Source organism: Chiloscyllium punctatum, chromosome 41, assembly GCF_047496795.1.
Source record: "Chiloscyllium punctatum isolate Juve2018m chromosome 41, sChiPun1.3, whole genome shotgun sequence".
Classification (NCBI taxonomy): Eukaryota; Metazoa; Chordata; class Chondrichthyes; order Orectolobiformes; family Hemiscylliidae; genus Chiloscyllium; species Chiloscyllium punctatum.
In genome coordinates this window covers 54147751-54172662 of record NC_092779.1, presented here as the reverse complement: position 1 = coordinate 54172662, position 24912 = coordinate 54147751, and the positions used below count along the sequence as shown (strand labels likewise).

Here is a 24912-nt window from a genome sequence, read left to right as displayed (position 1 = left end):
TTCACTAGGTTGCTTCTGGAATTGAGGGCTTTGGCTTATGAGGAGAGACTGAGTAGACTGGGATTATATTCATTGGAATTTAGAAGAATTGGGGGGCGGTGGTGGTGGGGGGGGGGGGGGGGGGAGGGGAGTCTGATAGAAAGATATAAAATTATGAAGGGAATAGTTAAGTTAGAAGTAGAGAGGATGTTTTCACCAGCAGGCAAAACTAGGACAAGAGGGCAAAGCCTCAAAATTAGGGGGAGCAGGTTTAGGACTGAATTGAGGAAGAACTTCCTCAAGAGGAACAAGAGGGTTGTGAATCTCTGGAATTCCCTCTCCAGTGAAGTAGTTGAGGCTTCCTCATTGAATGTTTTTAAAGCTAAGATAAACAATTTTTTGAACAGTAAAGGAATTGAAACTTATGGTGAGAGGGTGGGTAAGTGGAGCTGAGGCCATGATAAGATCAGCCATGATATTATTGCATGGCGGAGGATGCTCGGAAGGCCAGATGGCCTACTCTTGCCCTATTACTTATTAAAGGACTAGATTTGTATAAATCATTAAAAAAAAAAGCCCACTTGGTCTATCGTCCTTGTGTCAGCTCTTTGAAAGTGTTATCCAATTATATCTTACTTTCTTGTTTTTTTTCCTTAATCTACATATTTTTCCCTTTCAGGTATGCATGACAATACAAGCATATTATCAACCACTCCTCATATTATGGAAAATGATTGTTAAAACTTCAACAAACAGCATAAAATAACAGCTTTCACTTTCTTTGGACACTTGTCTCATTTCCACATCAAATAATTGCTGAAGTAGTATCTAAAAACTGATGTAGCATCATTTGGTGCTTTTAACTCATCACATTTAAGGAGGAAAGCAGATTGCAAGCACCTATTTCCTAATTGGTGATCCATTTTATGTTCAAACACAAACAAATTCCAATATTTTAGCTAAAATGTTAAAAATTCAAAATATCGTAAATTCCGTTGAAAAGGGAGATGGCATGGGGCAGGGTAACACTAGGCACATGGACACGCAAAATGGCCGCTGAGCCATCAGTTGGCCAACTTTACACATAAGATGGCCGCTGGATCACAACATGGAGAGAGACAGCAGAGCTAATACAGACACTCCCTGAGGCCGTCAGAATGCTTGCACAATGTACTTGATGAGTTTAAGGCAGGTGGAGGAAGAGAATACACGAATAATGAACACTGCCGGCTGAAGTGTCTGGGTCCAGCCAACACCTTTGATAGGAATGCTAACAACTTGATATGGACTCAATACGAAATGTTAATGGCCAGGGCTGCAGTAATCACCCTTCTCAGGAAGAGCAACTAGCGCCCAGTACTACAGCAATGGATTTCTGTGCAAGCATTGAAACTGACATTGTTTATACTGGAACTGACAATGACCGCACGGAAATTAACCAAGGCTGTGCTGGGGCTAACAAAGACTGTATTGAAACAGTCACTGATTCTGTGACGATTACTATAAACAAACCATGTACAAAGACAATAACCTCATCACTAACCTATTTAACACAAGATGTTTAATATTTCTCGACACGTGCTCCAGGTCACAGCTGACCTCTGTGCTGTTGGTATCTTTCTCTCCCCGGAGCTCCGGTATTTCCTTGTGCAATTATCTCGGTCATTAAACCCCAACTCTGACTCCAAAACTGGTGATTTTCCCCATAACATTGTCAAAGACTTAAATTTGTTTAAAACTGAATTGAAAATGTCATCCAAATTTTTGTGAAATGGTGAATTTTTGAATTTCAATTTCCTATTAACAAATTTGGTGCATTGAACAGTTCTCATTAACGAATTAAAGTGTCAGTTTAGAACCTAAATCAGTAAGAAAATGCAATGTTAATGCATGTCCTGTGCCAACCCTTGTATTATGCAGCTCCATTTAAAGTTATTTTGCTTTAACAGCATTGTGTCATTTGGACCTGCAATCTTGTCAAGCAGATTTATTTTTAACATTGTTTATTTGACATGATTGGTGCCATTTTGGCACAGTCTTCCCTTCTCTCTGATTGGAGACCACTCCCCATGCCTCATGTCCTGTTCTGCTTCCCAACCCTCTGTGACTGCAGCCTGACATCGGTGTCACGATGCCTTTACAGGCTCCCCAACCACTTGCTTGAGCCATTGTTTGTTCCTGACCAAAGACGGTGTCTGATATCTATTTTTATAGATATCAGACTGCCACCACTCATCACTGAGCCTAACATCTTAACAGCTAGGTGGACAGGCAGAGAGGACAAGGTCCTGAAGACAGCCAATAACAGCAGTCCCACCAGTGTCTGAGAGGATCCTCAAAATGGTGATGGACAACAATCAGAGATGGCAAAGCTATTCGAGAAGATACTATCAAGTAGCAGCTACAAGCTGGTCAGGAGCTAGCAAGGGCTCAACCAGGTGTTTGATGAGTAAAGATTCTTTGCTATAGGCCTTGAGTAACAGAACCTCAGGCTTCACTCTCTCAGGTTCAGGAAAGGGTTAGAGGTCATACACCAGAAAGGGAACAATCTGCAGCAACAAGAAGGATCAGGGAGTGGAAAGCAAGATTAGTGGTGAATAGAATGTGCTATAACTAGAAAGTTATACTTTTATAGTTTTAAAACTAAGTTACTTCATTTACTAATGTAGGAAAACAGGAATATAGTATTTCAACGTACAGGGTATAATGTTTTAATGATTTTTTTTGGGTAATAAATGTCCTTTGGAGCTTATTTACATTTTAACAGTAACTCAATGGGAACTGTCTTTCACTTAAAGTTATTTCATTTAAATGTTGTGATTTTCAGAAATGCAACCATTACTTTAAGTATCAACTTACTGAATTGCACTGATTAAAAGATCGATAAATTAAGTCAATCAGTTAAATAAACAATAGTGTCTTGCTTCATTCATAAATCATGGCATTATAAGAGGATTGCTAACAGTAACAAACCTGTCTAAGTTGATAAATATGATGCTCTCAGAATCATCTATTAACACTTTCAACTCGCGTGCTGAATTAGCCAAATCTTCAGCCTGTCGGTAATAGCTTTCAAGAAGCAGTTCCATTTCTTCAGCAGGATTAATTCCCATAATACTCTGGTCACTGAAAAACAAGTATCAGCAACTCACATCAAACAGTACAAGTTGATGAATTTTAATACTACAATATTTCTGTGGTCACTTCTCTTTAGGACAGATATAAAATTGTCAGAAAAAGCAACATGCCTGAGAGTCCAGAACATTGTTGAATCCAGCAAATGAGGACAAAAATGTTTGTTCAAGACCAGAAAAAGAGAGTAATAGAGTAACATTGCAGGGAGCACAGGAATTGTCCATTAAAGCTCCTATTAACTAACCAAACAGAAAAAGACAAATATAGGCCCAAGATCTTTGCTGAGGAGGTATCATCTTATGAGCAAAGGCTCTACACACTGGAGTTTAGAAAAGTGAGGTACTCTCATTGAAACATATATAATTCTTAAAAGACTTTGGACAGGGAAACGCTGAGATGTTTCCCTTCTTTGAGGATGTAACAAGCCTGGTGGATGGAGGGGAACAGGTGGATATTGTACACTTGGATTTCCAGAAGGTGTTCGATATGGTGCCATACAAATCGTCCATAAGATAAGAATGGATGGGATTGCAGGGAATGTACTAGCATGGATAGAGAACTGGTTAGCCAATAGAAAGCAGGGATTTGGGATAAATGAGTATTTCTTTGGTTGGAGGTCAGTGGTGAGCGGGGTGCCATAGGGGTCGGTGTTGGGCCAGCATCTGTTCATATATATATATATGTTGGAAGAGGAGACAGAGTGTAATGAATCCAAGTTTGCTGATGACTCTAAATTGAGCGGAAAGGCAAACTGTGCAGAGGATGTGGAGGGTCTGCAGAGAGATTTAGAGAGGATAGTGAGTGGGCAAGGGTCTGGTAGATGAAGTACAATGTTGGTAAATGTGAGGTTACCTACTATGGAAGTAAAATCAGAGTATTATTTAAATGGTGAAAGATTACAGCATGGTGTTGTGCAAAGGGACTTAGGAGTGCTTGTACATGAATCGCTAACAGTTGATTTGCAGACGCAACAGGTAATCAGGAAGGCAAACAGAACATTGGCTTTTGTTGCTAGCGGTATTAAATTTAAGAGCAGAGAAGTTCTGCTGCAATTGTACAAGGCGTTGGCAAGGCCGCACCTGGAATATTGTGCGCAGTTTTGGTCTCTTTATGTGAGGAAGGATAGAATGGCTTTGGAGGCAGTGCAGAGGAGGTTCACCAGGTTGATTCCAGAGATGAGGAGGTTACCCTCTGAGGAGAGGTTGGGCCACCTGGGACTGTACTTGCTTGAATTTAGAAGAATGAGAGGGAGTCTTATGGAAACATTTAAAATTATGAAAGGAATAGATAAGATAGAGGCAGGTCTCAAGATTGCAGGGGGGCCGTTGGGGGAGGTGGGGGGGGTAGTAAATTTTGGACAGAGATGAGGAGGAATGCTTTTCCCAGAGAGTAGTGAATCAATAAAAATCTCTGCCCAAGGAAGTAGTAGAGGCAGCTTCATTATATATATTTAAGATACAATTGGATGGGGTTTTTGCATGGTGGGGGAATTAAGGGTTATGGGGATATTGAAGGTGGGAGAAGCTGAAATGATAGATAGATCAGCCATGATTTTAATGAATGGTGGAGCAGGCTATTTACTGCATCCGCTGCACCCGATGTGGCCTCCTCTACATTGGGGAGACAGGCCGCCTACTTGCAGAACGTTTCAGACAACACCTCTGGGACACCCACACCAACCAACCCAACCGCCCCTTGGCTGAACACTTTAACTCCCCCTCCCACTCCACCAAGGACATGCAGGTCCTTGGCCTCCTCCATCACCAGGCCATGGCAACACGACGCCTGGAGGAAGAGCGACTCATCTTCTGCCTAGGAACCCTCCAACCACAAGGGATGAATACAGATTTCTCCAGCTTCCTCATTGCCCCTTCCCCCACCTTTTCTCAGTCCCAACCCTCAGACTCAGCACCACCTTCTTGACCTGCAATCATCTTCCCAACCTCTCCGCCCCCACCCTCTCTCCGGCCTATCACCCTCACCTTAACTGCCTTCCACCTATCGTATTCCCAACACCCCTCCTCCCTACCTTTTATCTGAGCCTGCTTGGCACACCCTTCTCATTCCTGAAGAAGAGCTTATGCCCGAAACGTCGATTCTCCTTTTCCTTAGATGCTGCCTGACCTGCTGCGCTTTTCCAGCAACACACTTTTAAGCTCTGATCCCCAGCATCTGCAGTCCTCACTTTCTCCTAGACAGGCAGTGCAGCAAGCAATTAGGAAGACAAGTGGTACATTGCAAGAAGATTTGAGTTCAGAAATAGGGAAGTCTTTCTGCAATGGCCTTGGTGAAGCCACACCTGGAAAACTGTGTTCAGTTTTGGTCTCCCAACCTATAGCTATTATAAAGGGAGGTTCACTTGGTTGATTCTGAGGGTGGCAGAACTGTCCAATTAGGAGAGCGTGTTTTGACAGGGCCTGTATTCACTTGAGTTCAAAGGATAAGGGTGGGGGGGGGGGGTGGAATTTGATTGAAACATGTAAAAACTCTAACAGGGCTGGACAGACTAGTATAAAAAGGATCTTGTTCCAGGTAGGGGAAATTTAGGAAGAGGGGACACAAACCATTTAGGCCTGAGATGAGAACATATATCTTCACTCAAACAGTATTGAACCTATGGAACTTTCTATCACAGAAGGCTGTGGAAGTTGTTAGTGAACATATTCAAGAAAGATAGTGATTTTTAAAAAAGATTTTAAAGGCATCAAGGAGTACGATGAAGAAGTGGGAATATGGCATTGAGATAAAGAATCAGCCATGATCATATTGAACGATGTAGAACACTCGAAGATCAGAATGGCCTACTCCTACGAAATAAAAACCAAAAGAACTGCAGATGCTATAAATCAGAAACTGAAATTGCTGGAAAAACTGAGGTCTGGCAGCATCTGTACAGAGAAATCAGCGTTAACGTTTCCGGTCGAGTGACTCCTCAGAAGTTCTGAGGAAGGGTCAATGGACCCAAAACATTAACTCTGATTTCTCTCTGCAGATGCTACCTGACCTGCTGAGCTCTTCCAGATTTTTTTTTGAGCCTACTCCCAGTTTCTATAATTTGTCAGAACTTGAGCACTTGCATATTATTTACCTCTCTCTTGATTTATTCTAAGTTAGGAATTGGTTCTGTGGGGAAATACTATTTGCATCTGATGATAAACATATTTGCATCATTTGCCAGCTTTACATCTTCATTTGTTGAATTTAGATTGTATTCCACGCAAGAAAGTGTGTTGATGATTTAAGCCAACATGGAGTACTTGAGACGATTAACGCAGGTAAGAATAGGTAAAACTGTACACAAACCAAACATGTTGCTCACTCCACTTGCTGAGACAAAGCTCTTCTATCTGTTTCTCTTCATCTAGAATCTCCAGTAGTGTCTCCTTGAAGACCTTTATATCCGTCTCCAATTCAGATAAGCTATGAAATAAAATAGATAAAAATCTTTGCATTTAATTACGTTGCATTTTACATATTTAGTAAACATTTAACATATCCTTACATTAAAAGTGTTCAATTTATAAACATTAGGGATTGGAGTATAGTAAGACAGGGACTGATAGATTTGGAAATACTGATGACATCAAGGGATATAGGGACAGCTCAGGTAAACAGCATTGGTGTTGAATAACAGAGAAGGCTTAAGGGGCCAAATGGCCTACTCTTGCTCCTATATTCCACCTCATGTCAAATATCAACATTGGAATTTACAAAGGAAACTGCTCATGCAAAAATTACGTTGTGGATGCACACTGCTACCAGCGCATGTACTACAGTGCAACTTAGCACATCGCATAGAGGTACAAACAGTAGCAACTGACATATACAAAGATAAATACTTAAGCAATCTATATGTATGATGCAAATACAGTTACTGTACTCACCCTATCCTAAATTCCAAATCCTGCCTTTGTTTTTCCTTCCTCTATTGTGGAATATTGTGCCACAATTAGAGTCGGAGAGTCATACTGCACAACAACAACAAAAATAATAAAACCTTCTCTAAATGTTGCACTAGGGTCACTCAGCTCCTGACCTTGTTATAGTCTTGGTCCAAATATGGGCAAATCAGCTACACTCAAGAGGTGAGGTGACAGTGATCACCCTTAGCATGAACACAGCATTTTACAGAGTATGGCATCAAGAGGTCTAAGTCAATGAGAAGGGGAAAACTCCCTGCTGGTTGGAGTCATAACTAGAAGAAGAAAAAATAATTACGTTTGTTAAAAGCAAATCATTTCAGTCCCAGAGTATTGCTGTGGGGGTTCCTCAGAACAGAAAAATATCAAGTGAACATGAAACACAGAGGATTTTCAGCCTTTTATGACAATAATGGCGATAAGAAATCTTCCAACTTACTCTCAGTTCCCACTTTAGGTCCATAATTTTGTAGGTTAACTCCCTTCAAGTACCCAAGTGACTCTACCATTCTTTTAGACAGTGAATTCCAGATTCCTACCACCTTCACCATTAAAACAATTCCCCTAAAATCCCCTCTGAACTTCCTCATCCTTACCCTAAATATATACCCTTTGTTTTGGATCCTTCAACCAAATGAGACATTGCTACCCACTCTATCTATATTTGTCCTGATTTCATGCCCTTCATTTAGGTCTGCCCTCAGCCTCCTTTGTTCTATAGAAGATAATTCTAGCTTATCGACTCTTCCCTCATTACTAAAACAGTCTGGTGAAAGCAACATCCTTTTAAGTTTTCTTTATACCCTCTTTAGTGTAATCACATTTTTTCAATACTGCAATAACCAGAACTCCACATAGAACTAAAGACGTGGCTCAAATAATGTTTGCATAGCTCCAGCATAGCCTTCCTGCTCTTAAGGGGATCAGTTAGCTCAGATGTTTGGATGGCTGATTTATGCAGACTGATGCCAAAAGGAGGGGTTCAATTCTCACTCCAGATGAGGTTATGATTAAGAACTTTACTTCTCAACCACTCCTCTCATCTTAAACTCATCACAAGTCACCTCTCTAATGATAGAGCAGCCCTATGGTTTGGTAAGACTATGGTGATTTTACCTTTACCCTATCAACTTTTTGATTACTTGGCTAAGAAAGCATCTGTATGTCTTTGTGACCACCCCCCCCCCCCAACACCCAAATTTACCAGTCCAGCTACTTCCAGAGTCTGTGAATATGCACTCCCAATTTTCCTCTGTTCCTCTACATTTCTCAGCATTCTACCCATTATTATGTATTTCCCATAAGACTTTGTTAGCCTTCCCCAAATGAATTACATCACACATTTCCAGATTTAACTCCATTTGTGACTTACCTGCCTTCCTGACCAGCCCGTTAGTGTCTTGCTGCAGGCTAGTTTTCTTCATTATTATTATTAAACACCTAACCAAACTTTGTAGTCTGAAACATGCAGCTACATTCTGTTCTAAACCTCCAGTACTTTTTGAATGTTATCAATCAAACTGTGAATCCTTTTCCAGTAAACAGTTTATTTATGGACAACAGACAATGTAAAGATGCAGGCCAGATCATCAGAAAATAAACACTAATATTGAAACAATAATCGGAAATAAAAGCAGAAAATGCATCAGTTCAGACAGCTTCTGCAGTAACAAAAATGGCAGAGACAAAGTTTCACCAAGGTCACACAAGGACCTTACTTGGCAGACAATGGACAACGCTTTGATCTGCAAGACTCTCAGGTGAATAGGTTGTTTCTATACCAGTTAAACTATGCTTCACAACACGGTTAGTTTGGGTTTACAACTGTACTTTCAGTAATCCAATGGCGCATATTTACGGTGAGAGATCTCTAAATTGTTTGATCGAATGGACTTTCAATTGGAGATAAATATAAGCTCTCGGCCATCTATTTAGTTCACTTTGACAACAGTATTTTCACATCACAGCAGAGAAGGGTAATGTTGAAGCGTGACGCTACATTCATTCAAGATTTAGGATGTAGGTTTGCCCGCTGAGCTGGAAGGTTTGGAAAGCTGAAAGCGAACCTTCCAACTCAGCAAGCAAACCTACATCCAGAACCTCAACGTGAGGTACAAACCTTCTCAAACTCGCTAATTCAAGATTCAGTTAAATGACTCTGAAGTTTGAAACTGGATTGCTTAGATTCAGAAAATACTGTGAAATATTTATGTAATTCAAATAATATGGAACTGTTTCTTGCATTACATTGTTTTTTGTAAATTAATTTATTCCCAGATAACAAATAGGCTCTTTTGCCCTGAAATACATATGGTATTTCGAACAAAAACAACTTGCATTTATAATTGCGTCTTTACTATAGTAAAACATGCATAGTTGACTTTTCATAGAAACATTAGCAAACAAAAAGTTGACAACGCATCACTTAAAAGAGATTTGGGAAAGGTGACCAAAGGTGTGCTCCAAGAGATAGTCTTGAAGGCTTGTCTTAAAAGAAAGGGAGGCCCTGCAGAGTTGAAGGCATCATCAGCCCTGGAGCTACTTGTATTCAGGAATTCACAACAGGCAAAATTGGAGAATGTTTGGAGATTCCTGAAGGGTTGTAGAGCTGGAAGATTTTGGAGGGATAGCTTCTCCTTTGTTTAGGAGTGGGAATGCTGGATAGCGATTTTGCAACTATTTCATAACTAACTATTGAAGGTGGGAGGCCATGGAAGGGTTTGACAACAAGAATGAAAATTCAATATTAGTGATATAGTGGAAGCTTATTCCAAAGTCAAATACGACACAAAGATTGCAACAAGTCTGGTTAATCCTCAGACAGTCGCCGAGAAAGGGATAATGGGTGGTTTGGACTATGGCATTTGCAGCAGGGATAGAAAGCAAAAGCAAAATTTGGTTGGAAAATATTTCTGTTCATTCAGCACTGAATACAGGTGTCCTCTGCTATCCAAAAGCAGAAGGTTCCGATGAAACCATTCATAAGCCGAAATGGCACAAAGCGAAGAAGCAATAACTATTAATTTAAATGGGTAAAATCTTTGAACATTCCCAGACCAAAAAAAAGCCTACCAAATCATACCAAATAACACACAAAACCTAAACTAACACTAACATATAGTAAAGGCCGTCAGAGGCTGGGGTGGTGAGAGGTACAGGATACCTTAGGCCACAACTTGCTAACAGATGCACAAAATAAATCGAGATAAAGCACAGATGTTCACAGACACTGTTCAAATCTATGGCGGTTTGATGCTGAGAAGCTGAGTGTAGTTCCCAGGGAAGGCACTTGGTGGCGCCACTCTCACTGCGCGTGTTTTCTCGTAAAAGCACAAATCCTCTTATGTTTAGTGAAAACAGGTACTAAAGTAGGTCTGTTGTAAAAGCAGGTTGGCTTAAAGCCAACGTTCGGAAAGCGGAGGATATTGGAAAAGCAGTGTTACAATTTAAAGACAAAGGTTATGTAAGTGGCGTCAGCGAAGTAGAGCTGGATGTGATTTGAGTAAATCTGAACCTAGACATCCTTTATAGGTGATAAGAGAATGGGTGGGACCCTTCCAGTGTAGGACAATTCAGTAAAAGATAAATTCTTAATCTTGTGTGCTGTACTTATAACCTTTATATCATAGGAAACACTATCTAAGTGTGAAGAAAGTGTTTGGAAAGTGCTGCATTCATGAATTATTCGGATAGTGATTGGTTTAAGTCTTACTTTTTACTCGCTTGAAGTAACACATGCAGATTGCTTCGATCAATTGAAAGCTGTTTGTGATCCACAAGAGCTTCTAATGTCTCTAATATCTGAGGCTGTAACTCATTTAGTTTTGATTGTAGAAAGTTAATCTGGAGACAAAAGAGGTAATTTTCAGAAACGAGAGCACACTCTACACAAAGAATTTCTATTGTCTTTAGAGATTTAAAACAATACGCAAAATCTTAAGAATACATTTCCTCAAAAATGTAAACGGAGACGAAGTTGGATTGTTGTAGGAGACAGTGAATTAGAACATAGAACTGTCCTTGGTTGGACAGTTCTAAAAGTGCCAACTAGAATCAGTATATCCAGTCATCTTGTATAAATGGGTTAAGGTAATCAATCACAACCAGGGAATTGAATAAGAAAGGTGACTTCTGATGTATGAAAGGAAAATATTCATACTTGAATGGTATTAAAGGAGGGCCAGAGTTAAAAGTTAAGGTTTCTCTTATTGCATCCGTTGTACTGTTGCTCATGATATGTTCAAAAAAATCACACGACATCAGAATATAGTCGAACAGGCTTATTTGGAACGACAAGCTTTCGCAGCGCGGCTCCTTTGTCAGGTTGCATGGTAAGCTCAACAGTGTGTATAAGGAAGATAGTATGTCATGTAATATGTATAATATTGCTTCACTGCTCAAATAAAACCAAGCTCTTTCATGACATAAGGTCTAATTACTGCAAAATATACACTAAATATATTAATCCAATGTTTGAATATATATCAATGCTACAGATCAGAGTTGAAAATAATTTTTGCTGCTGCAATTAATTGTATTTGATTATTTATGTTTTTTCTACAACAGTGAAATCAAAATTTGGTAATATTTGGCAGGATAGACAAAAGAAATGTGAAACATACTAGATATACCACTTTTTTTGATAAATAAAGTGTGACATTGTTTATGGTTTATGGTAAATTTATGGTAAATTCAGTCATATGTTCTGAAGGACAGGAGCATATTTGTTCGTGGAGGTGAGGATATAATTAAAATACCTTGTTTGTTCAAGGCCACAAATTCTGATATACAAATTAATTTTGATTTTTTTCTCAGCTTTTTTTCCCAGACTAGGATACACAGAATGAGGCCAAGAGCCTGTCATTCAGCAGCACATCAAGGGATGATATTCCTGGGCTTTGTCACTAGTAAAGGAGGAATGATCCATGGGATTGATAGAATCCTCCCATTTTGCTGCACTCTTGCAATTGGCTGTAACGAATTTCATTTGACAGATTTTCACTCAAAAATTGAAAATTTGAATTCCCTGGTTCTGCCATTTCCACGTGGTTACTTTAAGATATATTTTGAGATCAACAAAGATCTTAAGAAGGGCTGGGAGAAAGTGAGGACTGCAGATGCTGGAGATCAGAGTCGAGAGTGTGGTGCTGGAAAAGCACAGCAGGTCAGGCAGCATCCGAGGAGCAGGAGAATCGATGTTTTGGGCCTAATATCTTCATCAGGACTGAAGCATGGATTCTCCTGCTCCTCGGATACTGCATCACCTGCTGTGCTTGTCCAGCACCACACACTCAACTCTTCAGTAAAGCTGCCTGTAATTAGCCTTTAACATTACAAAGTCTTGTACTAAGAAAGCTTTCAGAATTTGATTATACTTAGATTTTCAGAACTGACAGCTTAGAAATCATGTTATAACATTAGGGAGGACAAATAATCATTCCATTAATCAGAACCTAACACAAGGATTGTTATCTGTCTGTACAAATAGTTATTCTAGAATTCGAACAAAATTTAGCATAACGAGAGGTAAATATTCTTTTTACCACTTCCCTCGATAACTTATTTATCATCTCTCAGTACATTTGAATTTAAAGTTAAATGTTTACAGATAATCAAGTGGGAAGAATTTGATTTGAGGTGGGACTTTTTTTGTAAGAAGAACAGATATTTACATTAACCAGTGAGTGGAAAACAGTCTGCATGGCTTTAATAGGTAAAACAATGACTGCAGATGCTGGAAACCAGATTCTGGATTAGTGGTGCTGGAAAAGCACAGTAGTTCAGGCAGCATCCAAGGAGCAGGAAAATCAACGTTTCGGGCAAAAGCCCTACATCAGGAATACAGGAATGAAGGGCTTTTGCCTGAAATGTCGATTTTCCTGCTCCTCGGATGCTGCCTGAACTGCTGTGCTTTTCCAGCACCTCTAATCCAGAGCATGGCTTTAATACCCTTACTATCAAATCTCCCATAGTTTAAGGTCACTATAAGCAAATCTATGATGGCTTGACAGGAAAGGAACGCAAAAGGAAATCAGTCACTTATGTTTATCTAACTATCAGTGAATATCCACATAAAAACATCATATATTGCATTCAGTAACTGACCTGCAAGAAGAATTTGTAACTAAATTTCAGTTGTGGCTATGATACCATAAGTGAATGAAATATACCCATCAAGGACAAAACTTTACTGCAAAGCTGAGGGGGGCAAATAATTAATTTCCAAAAATTTAACTATGTAGTTGGAGAAAGGTACCTAGCTCTACACAAAGCTAGATAATGTAGTGAAACAAATCAATTTCTCAAACACTTTATTGGCCCAACGACACGAGTTTCCATTTTTAGGAACACTAATTTCAAAGCAATCAATTTTGAAGCTTCTGTAACATAAATACTTTTCACTTCACTAACCCTGTGCTGAAGTATTGCTTCTATGGCTCTGAATTCAAAAGGCAAAGAGTATGTGACAAGTTGACCTTCTCCAGCTAATTGCAATGCCAGATCCTTCAAAAGCCACTGCTCCAGATTTGACTGTCGATAATCAAGGATAAGAAGATGCTCTGGAGTAATTACAGCCTTTATTATCTGTCAAAAAGAGAACAAAATGCACAACTCTTCCTTTAACATTGTTAGCAAGGATAACACTGACTAAATATGTGCATATAAACAAATTTAAAGTTTAATTTCTAATATTTATTTGAGTCAAAAACCATTTCAGAATTTATTCCATCTTTTGCACGAGGCATTAAGCTCACTTCATCTATACAAGTTGTAATCAGCATAACACCAGCATCATCGTGTCAACACTGGTTGCTCGCAATCCAATTCTCACACCATTTCAGCCCTTCAGGACTTCACCTTGGAGTTCAGGGACACCGAAGACTGACATGCTTCTGCCAGGATGGTTTGTGTATGGAGCAAACATACATGTCTAATGTGTCAAAACAGGGTGTGTCTTATTGCTCTTGGCTTCACTTCTTAGCAGCCACTCACACTGTGCTTAGTTAAACCTGTGACTCGGGTTACTGAGTGAATGATTGCAGTGAAAGGTGGTAATTCAAGATAGACGGGAGGGATTTTACAGCATAGGAGAGGATATGAGCTCCAGGACCTTGGGAGGAGTGGGGCAGGGAAAGCTGGAAGGCCTCCAGAGACAACACAAAAGGGAACATCAAGGATTTTTTTTGGGTGGGAGTGAGAGGGAGCAGGGAGAATCATCCTGAGGCTCAGGCAGATTATGGAAGTCACTTACAAAGGCATGAAGTTGAAACCTTGCCATCTTCGACGTGAAGTCAATGGCTCAGTTACAAAAATATAGGCTGTAACCTCACGTGTAGTGGGGAGTGTAAGTTACCTTTCCTCTTTTTAAAAAAAATCATTCACAGGATGTAGGCATCACTGGCTAGACCAGCATTCATTGTCCATCCCTAATTGTCCAGAGGACACCTTTATTTCTTTTGGGAACAGAGGGAAATGGCTTTCATGCAAGGCCCTGCTAAATGCACTGGATATGTCATACTTCCACTCCGCCTATCTGCAATCTAATTGTGATTAATTAGCAGGTCATTTATTGTCCAAGAACATAGTTTACCAATTACAGCCTCATCCAATGACCATTGCACTGTTCACAGCCATTGGCTCCTTGTTACGTCAGCTAATATAATCAGAAGCTAATGCAAAAGTGACACCTGGGCATGACCTTACTGAATTCATTCATAGTGATCAGTGGAAGACAGCAATTCAGAGCTGCTTTATTTGCACACTAAACCTCAAGTATGCAAGGACAAATCCTGTGATGTGAAACATTTGAAGGGGAGGTGCCATTCACAGTGGTTTACTGTCAGTATTTCATTCCATCAATGTAGCACTGATTGTGTGGACACTTTGGTCAGTTTACACATATCTTGAGAAAGCTTGTAGCCTTACATGTGACACATTTGCTACTGGATATGCAGGAAAGTGCCTGACCACGGTGGGCGGTGGAGTGCCATTTGTTCAGAAGAATCGGAGACATCTGTTCTCAGTGTCAATGGACTGGTGTAAATAAGATAACATTTGTTCACTTGTGGAATGAGTGGCAGTACCTCCTCCTCAGGTACTGGAAGATTGTGCATATTTCACAGTTGGATGTCAGATATCCAAATTTCTAGTTATATCGAAGACTCTTAACAAAACTCATACTCAATAGGAAAAGAACTTTTAATTTAATAAGCTAAGTGGAATATGCATGCAATAGAATGATCCTGCTGTGTTTTCAAGTATATCATACTGAGCAGATTTGAACTTTTGAAGCTCAGCTCCATCACCTTGATTATTCTGGAATGTGAATGTCTCATTCCCCTTATAGACTAGGAAAACAAAAGCTGAAATGGACACAGTAAGAAAGTTGGAAGATATGCATGTGAGAGAGAAAAAACATTCTTCTGTAAATTCACTGACCAAAGGATTCAAGGGGAGAGACAGAGCGAGAAAGAACAGAAGCTGGTAGAAAGACTAACTGATTGATTGGAGTGAAACACTAGCTTGACTTGGATTGAAGCTGTGTGTGTTGTTCCCTGGAGCTCTAGATTTGGGAATGTTGTGAATACTCTGTCCCTTGTCCCTGTTACAAGATCTTTCCTCCATGATATTTTTGGGATGCTTATTGTGTCCTTCACTGTGAATTATGCAAAGTGATGCCGCTAAGGGTCCCTCCCATTTTAGCTGCTACTTGTCTTTATAAACATACACCGAAGTTCTTGCTTTTTGATTTTGTGATTCTTGCCAATTGACTTTCACAATTAATTTTCTGTTCTTTTTTATTAGCTTTTCAGGAACCAGCAGTGGGAGACTGAAAAGTTATCAGTCCTCTGGCCTACCACTAGTTTTCGCCACTTTGTATGCCATTGTTTTTGATTGGACACGCTCCTCAACTGTTTTTGTTAACCATAAATGTTCACCCTTTTCACAGAGTCCTTCTTTTTGACTGGCATAAAAGTTTTATGAACTATCTGCTTAAATGACTGCCAGTGTTCATCTTAGTCTATCTTCTCAGCCAACTTTAGATAATCATTTATTCTGTAATTACTCCTATTTAAGATGAGAACACTGATTTGAGACCCGAAGAGTTCTCCCTCAAACTGAATTTGAAATTCTACCATATTGTGATCACTAACCCATAGAAGATCCATAACTTTGAGAATTCCTATATTACGAGATCTAATATAGTTTGCTCCTGGGCGGGCTCTGCAATGTACTGCTTTAAGAAGAGCAATCCTTGATGCTCTCTGGAGATTTGTCTTCCTTGTTACCCTTGCCATTTGATTTGTCCAGTCAATATGCAGATTAAAATCATCCATGACTAATGTCCTACTTACACCTGCATTGTTTTTAGATTTATACTTTGTCCTACAGTGAAGCAATTCTTCACAGGCCAATAGACAAATTCCACTTGACATTTTCCCCTTATATTCCTTATTTCCACCAAATTGATTCCACATCATGATCTATCACACTTACAGCATTACTCACTGCCACACATATGTTCCTTTATTAACTATTTACAATTTATTAACAATTAACAATTTTCCTTTCCCTTTTTGACTATTTTTCCAGAACATTAAAATGTTAACTCTATAGTTTTTTCCTCCAGAGCTGCTGCTAAGCTGGAGTTTTCCCAGTACACAACTGTTTTTAATTCTATTCTTCCAGTCAGTTGCACAATGACATTAACCGGATGCACACTCCTTCCAGTCCCAATGGGTCTTTCCCTCTTCGAGGGACAGAGACAAATGGAAACACCATGACCTTCAAGTCATGTATCACCCTGATTTGGACATACATTGCCATTCCTTCATTTTCACTGTTCCAAAATCATGGAACTCCCTAACAGCATTGTGGGAGTGCCTTCACTATATGTACTACAGCAGTTCAAGTAAAAATGTTCACTTCTTCTAGAGTAACTAGGAATGGGTTCGAAATGCAAGTCATGCTTCTGTTATGCTTACCCTCAGAATGCAATGAAAGAAAGACATTTTCAACACTGAATCATCTAGAAGCACAACTGAAGAGCCTTCTTACCTCCATTCTTAGGATGATACAATTATTCCTTGTATTAATGCTCGTTAAATGTTGAAATCTTAAATCTCGAGCCTGAAGACCAAGTTCCTGGTACAGTTCTGTCTTCTTTCGTTCTATGACGAGAAAAGCCATGTCTTCATTGAATCAGTTTATGTAATAAATTGAGAACGTTTATCACCTAAACTTCTTTTCAGAAAAAACAAATGTATCTCCCTTTTCTTACGCTAGAGGTGGTGCCACTGTATTTAATTATAAGCAGACTCATTCTGCCAGCTAAAGCACTTGCCAAATTAAATATTCAGCAGCAATAACATGAATTGCAATATGTTACACTGACTCTTTGCACGCATGCCTTAACAGATTGAGGCTCTGATCGGCTGTCTATGGAATCAGCTCTGCAAAAACATGGAATACCAACATTTAATCAGATGTAAGAGGACAGAATTTGTAACATGGCTTAGGGCCATGACCGGTCACCCCTGGTGGCCCAATGCCTGTTGTTTATGAAAATTAAATTGATAGACTTTAAGAAATTCAAAGTGTAGTTGAACATTCAATGGGAGACAGTCAACTTTTCTGCATGAAATACTCTCTTTTTGGAGTTCTCTATAAATTCCTCCACTCTCTTCCTTAAAATCCATCTAATGTTTAGATTTTCCAACCATCCTAATATTGAGTTTGTTTTTATTTCATACCAAATTATGTATCTGCAAAGCAGCAAGGGACATTATTCTACATTAAAGTGTTATATAAATGCAAGGTATTGTTGAAACACACCAGATTGCATGCCTGATCTAAAATGATAGAAGGATTTAAAATTAAATGAGAACTACCTGCTTGTTTCTTGCAAATGGGCAAGGTGGCACAGTGGTTAGCACTGCTGCCTCACAGCACCAGGGATCCGGGTTTAATTCCCATCTCCGGCAACTGTCTGTGTGGAGTTTGCACATTCTCCCAGTGTCTGCGTGGGTTTCCTCCAGGCGCTCTGGTTTCCTTCCACAGTCCAAAGATGTGCAGGTCAGGTGAATCGGCCATGCCAAATTGCCCTTAGTGTTAGGTGCATTAGTCAGAGGGAAATGGGTCTGGGTGGGTTACTCTTCAGAGGGTCGGTGTGGACTGGTTGGGCTGAAGGGCCTGTTTCCACACTGTAGGGAATCTAATCTAAATGGGTCACTGAAGATATACATAAGACAAGCAATTCAGAAGATGTCTGTGCAATGAGTGATTGGCATCACAAGGAGATTGAGATTAACACTATTTGTATCAATTTTATAAATTAATTTCTCCTGACACCAAACATATTTGGAAAACATAAAATGGTTGAAAGCCAACTTACCAAAGAAGCTTACGTTCCCAGCACTATCATATCTCATCTGTTAAAAAAAAAATTCTTTATGTGGTACCTGAATATTTTCTGTGACTTAAAAAAAAACAGATTTGTACTTACTATAGAAAATACTGGAACCACACTGACGAGTGTAGTTTGAGAGGAATCTATACTGTAATACCGCCAACCAATTGCTGAAGAAAGTGAAAAGATGTAAATATTAAAGACTTGCTTTTCATATAGAACAGTACAACCTACATGTTGGTTTGCTACAAAACATAGAATCAAAAAGTTATTTAGCACAGGTGAGGCTCACACAAAATTACCCATAAGTCATTAAAAATCAAATTTGGTGCAGAAAATAGGAACAGCAAGACTGGGATCCTTCTGAGGGGAGGGATTAAGTTAGATGCTTGGGCTGAGACACGTAGGGCTGTTTAAATCTGAAACAAAGGTTCAGATTTTCTAGTGCAATCCCATTGGTTTTCAGCATCACTAAAAATTTACTTGTTCACTTAATCTGTGTGCAAATTGGCTGCCATGTCATTTTACATCCTAATACTGAGCATATTTGAAAAAGTGTATTTCATGCATTGTGAAATGTTTTGAAACATTAAAGATCATGAAAATGCATGAAAGCTAATTATTTATTTCTATATCTAATGTTAAATTACATCCATCCTAGCATGGCAGGTGGTGCAGAATACAGCCTTGCAACAACTAAGACACGTTACACACCACATGCGTGGAGATGATATCAAATGGAGCACAAGTTACTGAAAATGTGTGGTGCAGAGATAAACTATCCCAATAAACTAGTAAGAGGGTAAATAACTCTAGCTTGATTCAATATTTACTATGGAGCTGTCACATTTGATGAGTAAGCAGTGACACACTATCATTTCAGTCATGACTTAGCTGAACAGCAGAAGGTGAAACGGTCTATCCTGTTCCTAAATTCAGCCATGCTTACTTTTTAAGTTCAACGTACCAATAATGGAAAACAAGTGACTGTTTCACCGCAAAGCTATAGGTGCATCATCCCCATAATGTCCTAACATTTCTTCTTTAAATCTGTTTGACTTATTACTTCAACCAATACCAGTACCCACCAGCTTTCAAAGCCTTCCTCTTCCAACATCTCCTAATTTTTATACCCCTTGGTCTATTCTTTAAACAAAGCAACTTGTCCCATTTATTTAATTATAGGCTCAGCAAGTATCAGTTCTTGCAGTGAAGTCAACATCAGATCTTCAATAATTCCAATTTCCTTGTCTTTTTCAAAAAGGTAGTTGGGCTGACAAAACAGATGTTTGGTTCTTATACTTAAATAGGCTTTCTTACAGAAGATGTCATGCTGAAATAGTAGTACATTGCAATAAAAACAAAGTGCTGGAAAAACTCAACAGGTCTGACAGTACATGTTGAGGGAGAAACACAGTTAATGTTTTAAGTCCAAGAACCTTTCTTTGGAACAGATGGAGGCTGGAAAATTGTTTATTTTGTGCTATTGACAAAGGGAGAGGTGGAGCAAGAGAAACGAATGATGAGGATGCACCAAAGCAAAGCCAATGGGAACACAGAAGAGATTGGTATACAATCCATGTGCTAACGATAGGTGAAAGGGCCATCATTTTTCCTCAAAAATGATACATTATGAAAAGCATTGTCTGGAGAATGGAAGCAGCAGATTCAATATTGTATGCTGTAAAGGCTATGAGCCTTGACAACATTCAAACAACAGTACTGAAGACTTGTGCTTCAGAACGTGTTGCTTTCCTAGCCAAGCTCTACCAATACAGTTACAACACTGGCATGTCTTCGACAGTGTGGAAAATCGCCCAGGTACGTCCTCTCCACAGTTGACTCTCAGACTATCAGTAAAGTGATTGAGGTGTCATCAGTGTTCTGAAGCAGCAACTTTTCAGCAATAACCTGCTGAGCGATGCAAAGTTTGGGTTCTGCAAGGACCACTCAGCTCCTGAGCTCATTACAGCTTTGGTTCAAACATAGACAAAAGAGCTGAATTCCAGATGTGAGGCAAGAGCGACAACCCTTGACATCAAGGTTGCATTTGATCAAGTGTGGCATCACGAAATCCTCGCAAAACTGTAACCAATGGGTATAAGGAGATAAACTCTCTCCTGGTCAGATTCATACCTGGCACATAGGAAGATGGTCGAGGTTGTAGGGGATCAGTCATCTCAGCTGCAGGACGTCCTCAGGGCAGTGTCCTAGCCCTAACTATCCTCAGCTGCTTCAATGACCTTCTCTCCATCATAAGTTCAGACGTGGGAATGTTCGGTCATGAGTGCACAATATTCAGCACCTCAGACACTGAAACAGTCCACGTTCGAATGCAACAAGATCTGGACAATAACCAGTCTTGGGCTGACAAGCGGCAAGTAATATTGATGCCACACAGTGATCACCTCCAATAAGAGACAATCTAATCACCATCCTTTGACATTCAAGGGTATTACCATCACTGAATCCTCCACTATCAACATCCTGGGGCAGGGGGTTGCCATCGACCAGGAACTCACTGGACCTGCCACATAAATACAGTGGCTACAACAGCAGATCAGGTTCTAGGAATATTGCAGCAAGGAGCTCACTTCTTGACTCCTCAAAGTCTGTCCACCGTTTCCAAAGCACAAAAAAGGAGTGTGATGGAATACACCTCACTTGCCTGGATGACTGCAGCTCCAACAACGTTCAAGAAACTTGACACCATCCAAGTCAAAGCAGCTCACTTGATTGGCACTATATACTTAAACGTCCACTCCCTCCTCACCAACACTCAGCAGCTGTCTGTATCATCTACAAGTTGCACTGCAGAAATTCAGCAAAGATCCTTGGAGAGCACCTTCCAAACCCAAGACCATTTTCTTCTAGAAGAACAAGGGCACGAGAAAGATGGAAACACCACCACCTGCAAGTTTCCCTCAAGCCATTCCTCATCCTGACTTGGAAATAAATTGCCGTTCATCCACTGTCAGTGGGCCAAAATCCTGGCTTTCCCTCCTTAATGGCATTGTGGGTCAATCCACAATATGTGGACTGCAGCGGTTCAAGAGGGCAGCTTACCGTCACCTTTGAGGGCAACTAGAGACAGGTAATAAATGCCAGCCAGCCAGCAATGCCCACAACCCATTAGTAAATTTTTTAAAATACATGTAATCAGCTGGAAATTTGAAATTGAAAAAAGTTTGAGGATGTGGGGAAGAAAGAGCAGTCAAATTGTGACATTTTCATAGCACCAAATGGCCTTGTTCTGTGTTGCTCTATTCTATGCGAATCATTCCAAGATTCAGAAGTTCAATTCCAGCCTCTGGTGACCTTCTGTGTGGAGTTTGCACATTCTCCCAGTTTCTGCATGTGTTTCCTCCGGGTGCTCCGGTTCCCTCCCACAGTCCCAAGATGTGCGACTCAGGTGAATTGGCCATGCTAAATTGCCCTTAGTGTTAGGTGCATTAGTCAGAGGGAAATGGGTCTGGATGGGTTACTTTTCAGAGGGTCAGTGTGGACTGGTTGGGCCAAAGGGCCTGTTTCCACACTGTAAGTAATCTAATCTAATCTCTTATCAGATTTATAGTTATCAGAAAACAATGCATTTTTTCAGAACAGTAACAAGAATAAAACATACCATCATGGTATAAAGTTTGTGGTCATCTCCTAGGGGATGCTTGTGTTGGTTTTGATGGCAACCCATCCAGATGACATGGCAGATTCTCCACAGGCAGCACCTATGATAAGTCTCCAGCTTTCTCATATGTAAGCGATATGACACCATGTTTCACAGGAGCAGAAATGTCAGGAGGTTAGTAGACTGCAACTTTTGTGCATGTCCTTAGGTAACGGCTAGTGAACAGTCATCTGAGCAGCTTCCGAAAGGAGCCCACTCACTTGATAATGTGTAGGATCTTCAAGTCTATCATGCCGGACGCAAACATCTCGTTACTCAATGATCAACTGCCTCCAGGAGGTAGCCTACAGCCCAATAATGCTTGGAGATTTTGAGAGGCTGTTTTGGCTACAGGAAGATGCTTGCCTTATCATCATCCACATGCAGCCTTGATAAGTTTCTTTGAAAAGGTCAAGTGCGGAATACTCATGCAGCAACTGGACAGGGCAAGCTGCTACATCAGCATACCAAATAATTGCCTTACATAGTGCATAAGCTACTCCCAATTCACCATGGGTCAAACATCACAAGGCAGCCAAGGGAAACTTTTCAAAAATACCCTGAAAGCTACTTGGAGAAGATTGACTTTGACCTCATCAGCTGGGAAGAGTGCAGTGGACTACCCACAATGGGGAGTTTGGTTTTACGAAGGGACAGCTGAGTTTGAACCAAGTTAGATTATGAAGAGGGAAAAGCAAGAAGGAAGTTCAAGGAGACGTGCAACCTCTAATCAAAGATTGACTAATCACCAACTTATTTTCCAATCAATGCTGTTTCAGTTGATCACTTTCCCCTTCTTCCTCTTTTAACATTGTTCTGGTTTCAACCTCTCTCTCTCTCTCTCTCTCTCTCTCTCTCTCTCTCTGGCTAATGTAGAACTCCATGGCAAGTGTCTTCACTTCCAAAACCCATCAATTATTTAGTCTAGTCAAAGTGTACGTGTTCAACTTTCACTGTTATGACGAATTAGAGTGCAAATACAGCTTCAATAAATCTGGGCATCCGAAATGCATACTCACTGTGCCTGCTTGAGCTGACCTGTTGGGGATGGATTTCCAATCCGCACTGTAGTGCAGATGTTCGTGTTTTATACACACACTGATTTGAAATCCTACACGTGGAACCGTATTTGAAAGATGAAAAATTAATGAGACCGGATTTGAGAGTGACTCGCTCTTTGAAAGAACGTAGCAAACACCTGGATAAACCATAGATCTCCATTTAATCCTTATGTGAATTCCCTCACAGCCAAAGAATAACTGAGACCCAATAAGTGATCGCTTCAGCAAGAAGGACAGAAAGTTCTCTCCCGGAAGAAAACAGCAACAGCCGCAAAGTGTTTAAATTAAAAGTGACCTCCTAAAGTAACTTTCGCAAATACGAATAAAAACCAGCTGTCCGGAAGACTTATTACTACATCACAGAAAATACAAAGCAACAATGAGGTTCAAAAAAATCCAGGCAGAACTCTAAATTAGAATGTATCCTGTGACAAGTGTAACAATTCTATTAGATACATAGAATCAACCCCGGAAACTGACGTATATCAATGTGCGCAAGCGCGGCCGAGCCGGCCCGATATATCCGCATGCGCAGTTGTATTGTCTTTGCAGAATGTTGTGTCAGAGTCAACAAAATCACAAACATGATATAGGAAATGATCTGTAAAGTTTCACTGGCTGATAGACTTGTTTTATTTTTAAGATTAAAAAGTAATTTGCATACATGTGAAGAAAACTTCCATTTCTGTAACCTTCATCAGCTCAACAACTTCCCAATGTACAGTCCAAGACGAACTTCTGAAGTGTAGTCATAATGTGATTTCTAAAAGTTCTGTCAAAAGTTGTGGGCTTTGTTGGCAAGGTCAGCCTTTGTTGCCCGTCCTTAACTGCCTTTGACGAGATAGGTGGTGGGTTGCTTTTTTTACAATTGTCTGAAGTCCATGCGGGGTAGATCCGGAATTCCAGGATTCTGGCTCACGTACAGTGAATGAGTTCTTGCAGTCACTATGTTTATAATGCTGGTCCAATGGTTATCAATAATATCCCTCACGATGTTGGTAATGGGGAAGTTATTGATGGTAATGCTATTGCCTGTCAAGTGGAAATGGTTAGATCCTACCTTGTTGAAAATATCCATTGCCTGGCTCTTGCGTGGCATGAATGTTACTTGCCACTTATCATCCCAAGCTCAATTGCCACCCAGGTCTTGCTGCATATGGACATAGACTGCTTCCATGTCTGAGGAACAATGAATAATGCTGAAAACTACAATCAGTATTAGAAAATATTCAAAAGGCAACATGCCACAAGAGATTTGGTGTCTAAGAACATTTTTGGATATATCAAAAGACAACATCAGGGTTCTCATGATGGATAGGTAGTATCCCTACATCTCAGCCAGGAGACCTGGGTTCAAGTCTCACCAGCTCCATAGATTTGTTGTACCTTTTCTGAACAGAATGATTAGAAAAGGCAATGTGCAAAAGCATTTTCTGTCCACAAAACTAGCTGTGCCTCCAATTCAGGTTGGCAGATCACTGCCAACCAAATCTGAGGTGTCCTCACAGCAAGGTCATTCACTTTAGAAGTAAGCACAAGAAGGCAGGTTACGATAAGAATGGCTGTATATTGGGAGAGGCAAGTGTGCAGCGGGACCTGGGTGTCCTTGTGCAGCAGTCACTGAAGGTAGGTATGCAGGTGCAGCAGGCGGTAAAGAAGGCAAATTGTATGTTGGTCTTCATTGCGAGAGGTTCAGAGAAGGGATGTGTTGTTGCAGTTATGCAGGCTTTGCTGAGGCCACAC

The 24912-nt window shown here is 40.2% G+C and overlaps 1 protein-coding gene across 1 annotated transcript in view; it reads right to left on the bottom strand.

Annotated features, from left to right (window-relative positions):
• The window catches only part of mrs2 (magnesium transporter MRS2), a 45306-nt gene extending 21675 nt beyond the window's left edge, over positions 1–23631 (bottom strand). The window contains exons 1-8 of the mRNA XM_072560928.1: positions 23128–23631; positions 18541–18614; positions 18430–18466; positions 17094–17206; positions 13446–13619; positions 10747–10877; positions 6418–6534; positions 2953–3105 (exon numbers count right to left, since the gene is read on the bottom strand). Of these exons, the coding sequence (XP_072417029.1) occupies positions 2953–3105; positions 6418–6534; positions 10747–10877; positions 13446–13619; positions 17094–17206; positions 18430–18466; positions 18541–18614; positions 23128–23329 (1001 nt within the window). The 5' untranslated portion in view covers positions 23330–23631. The remainder of the gene's footprint in view (positions 1–2952; positions 3106–6417; positions 6535–10746; positions 10878–13445; positions 13620–17093; positions 17207–18429; positions 18467–18540; positions 18615–23127) is intronic.
• Positions 23632–24912: the final 1281 nt, after the last annotated feature.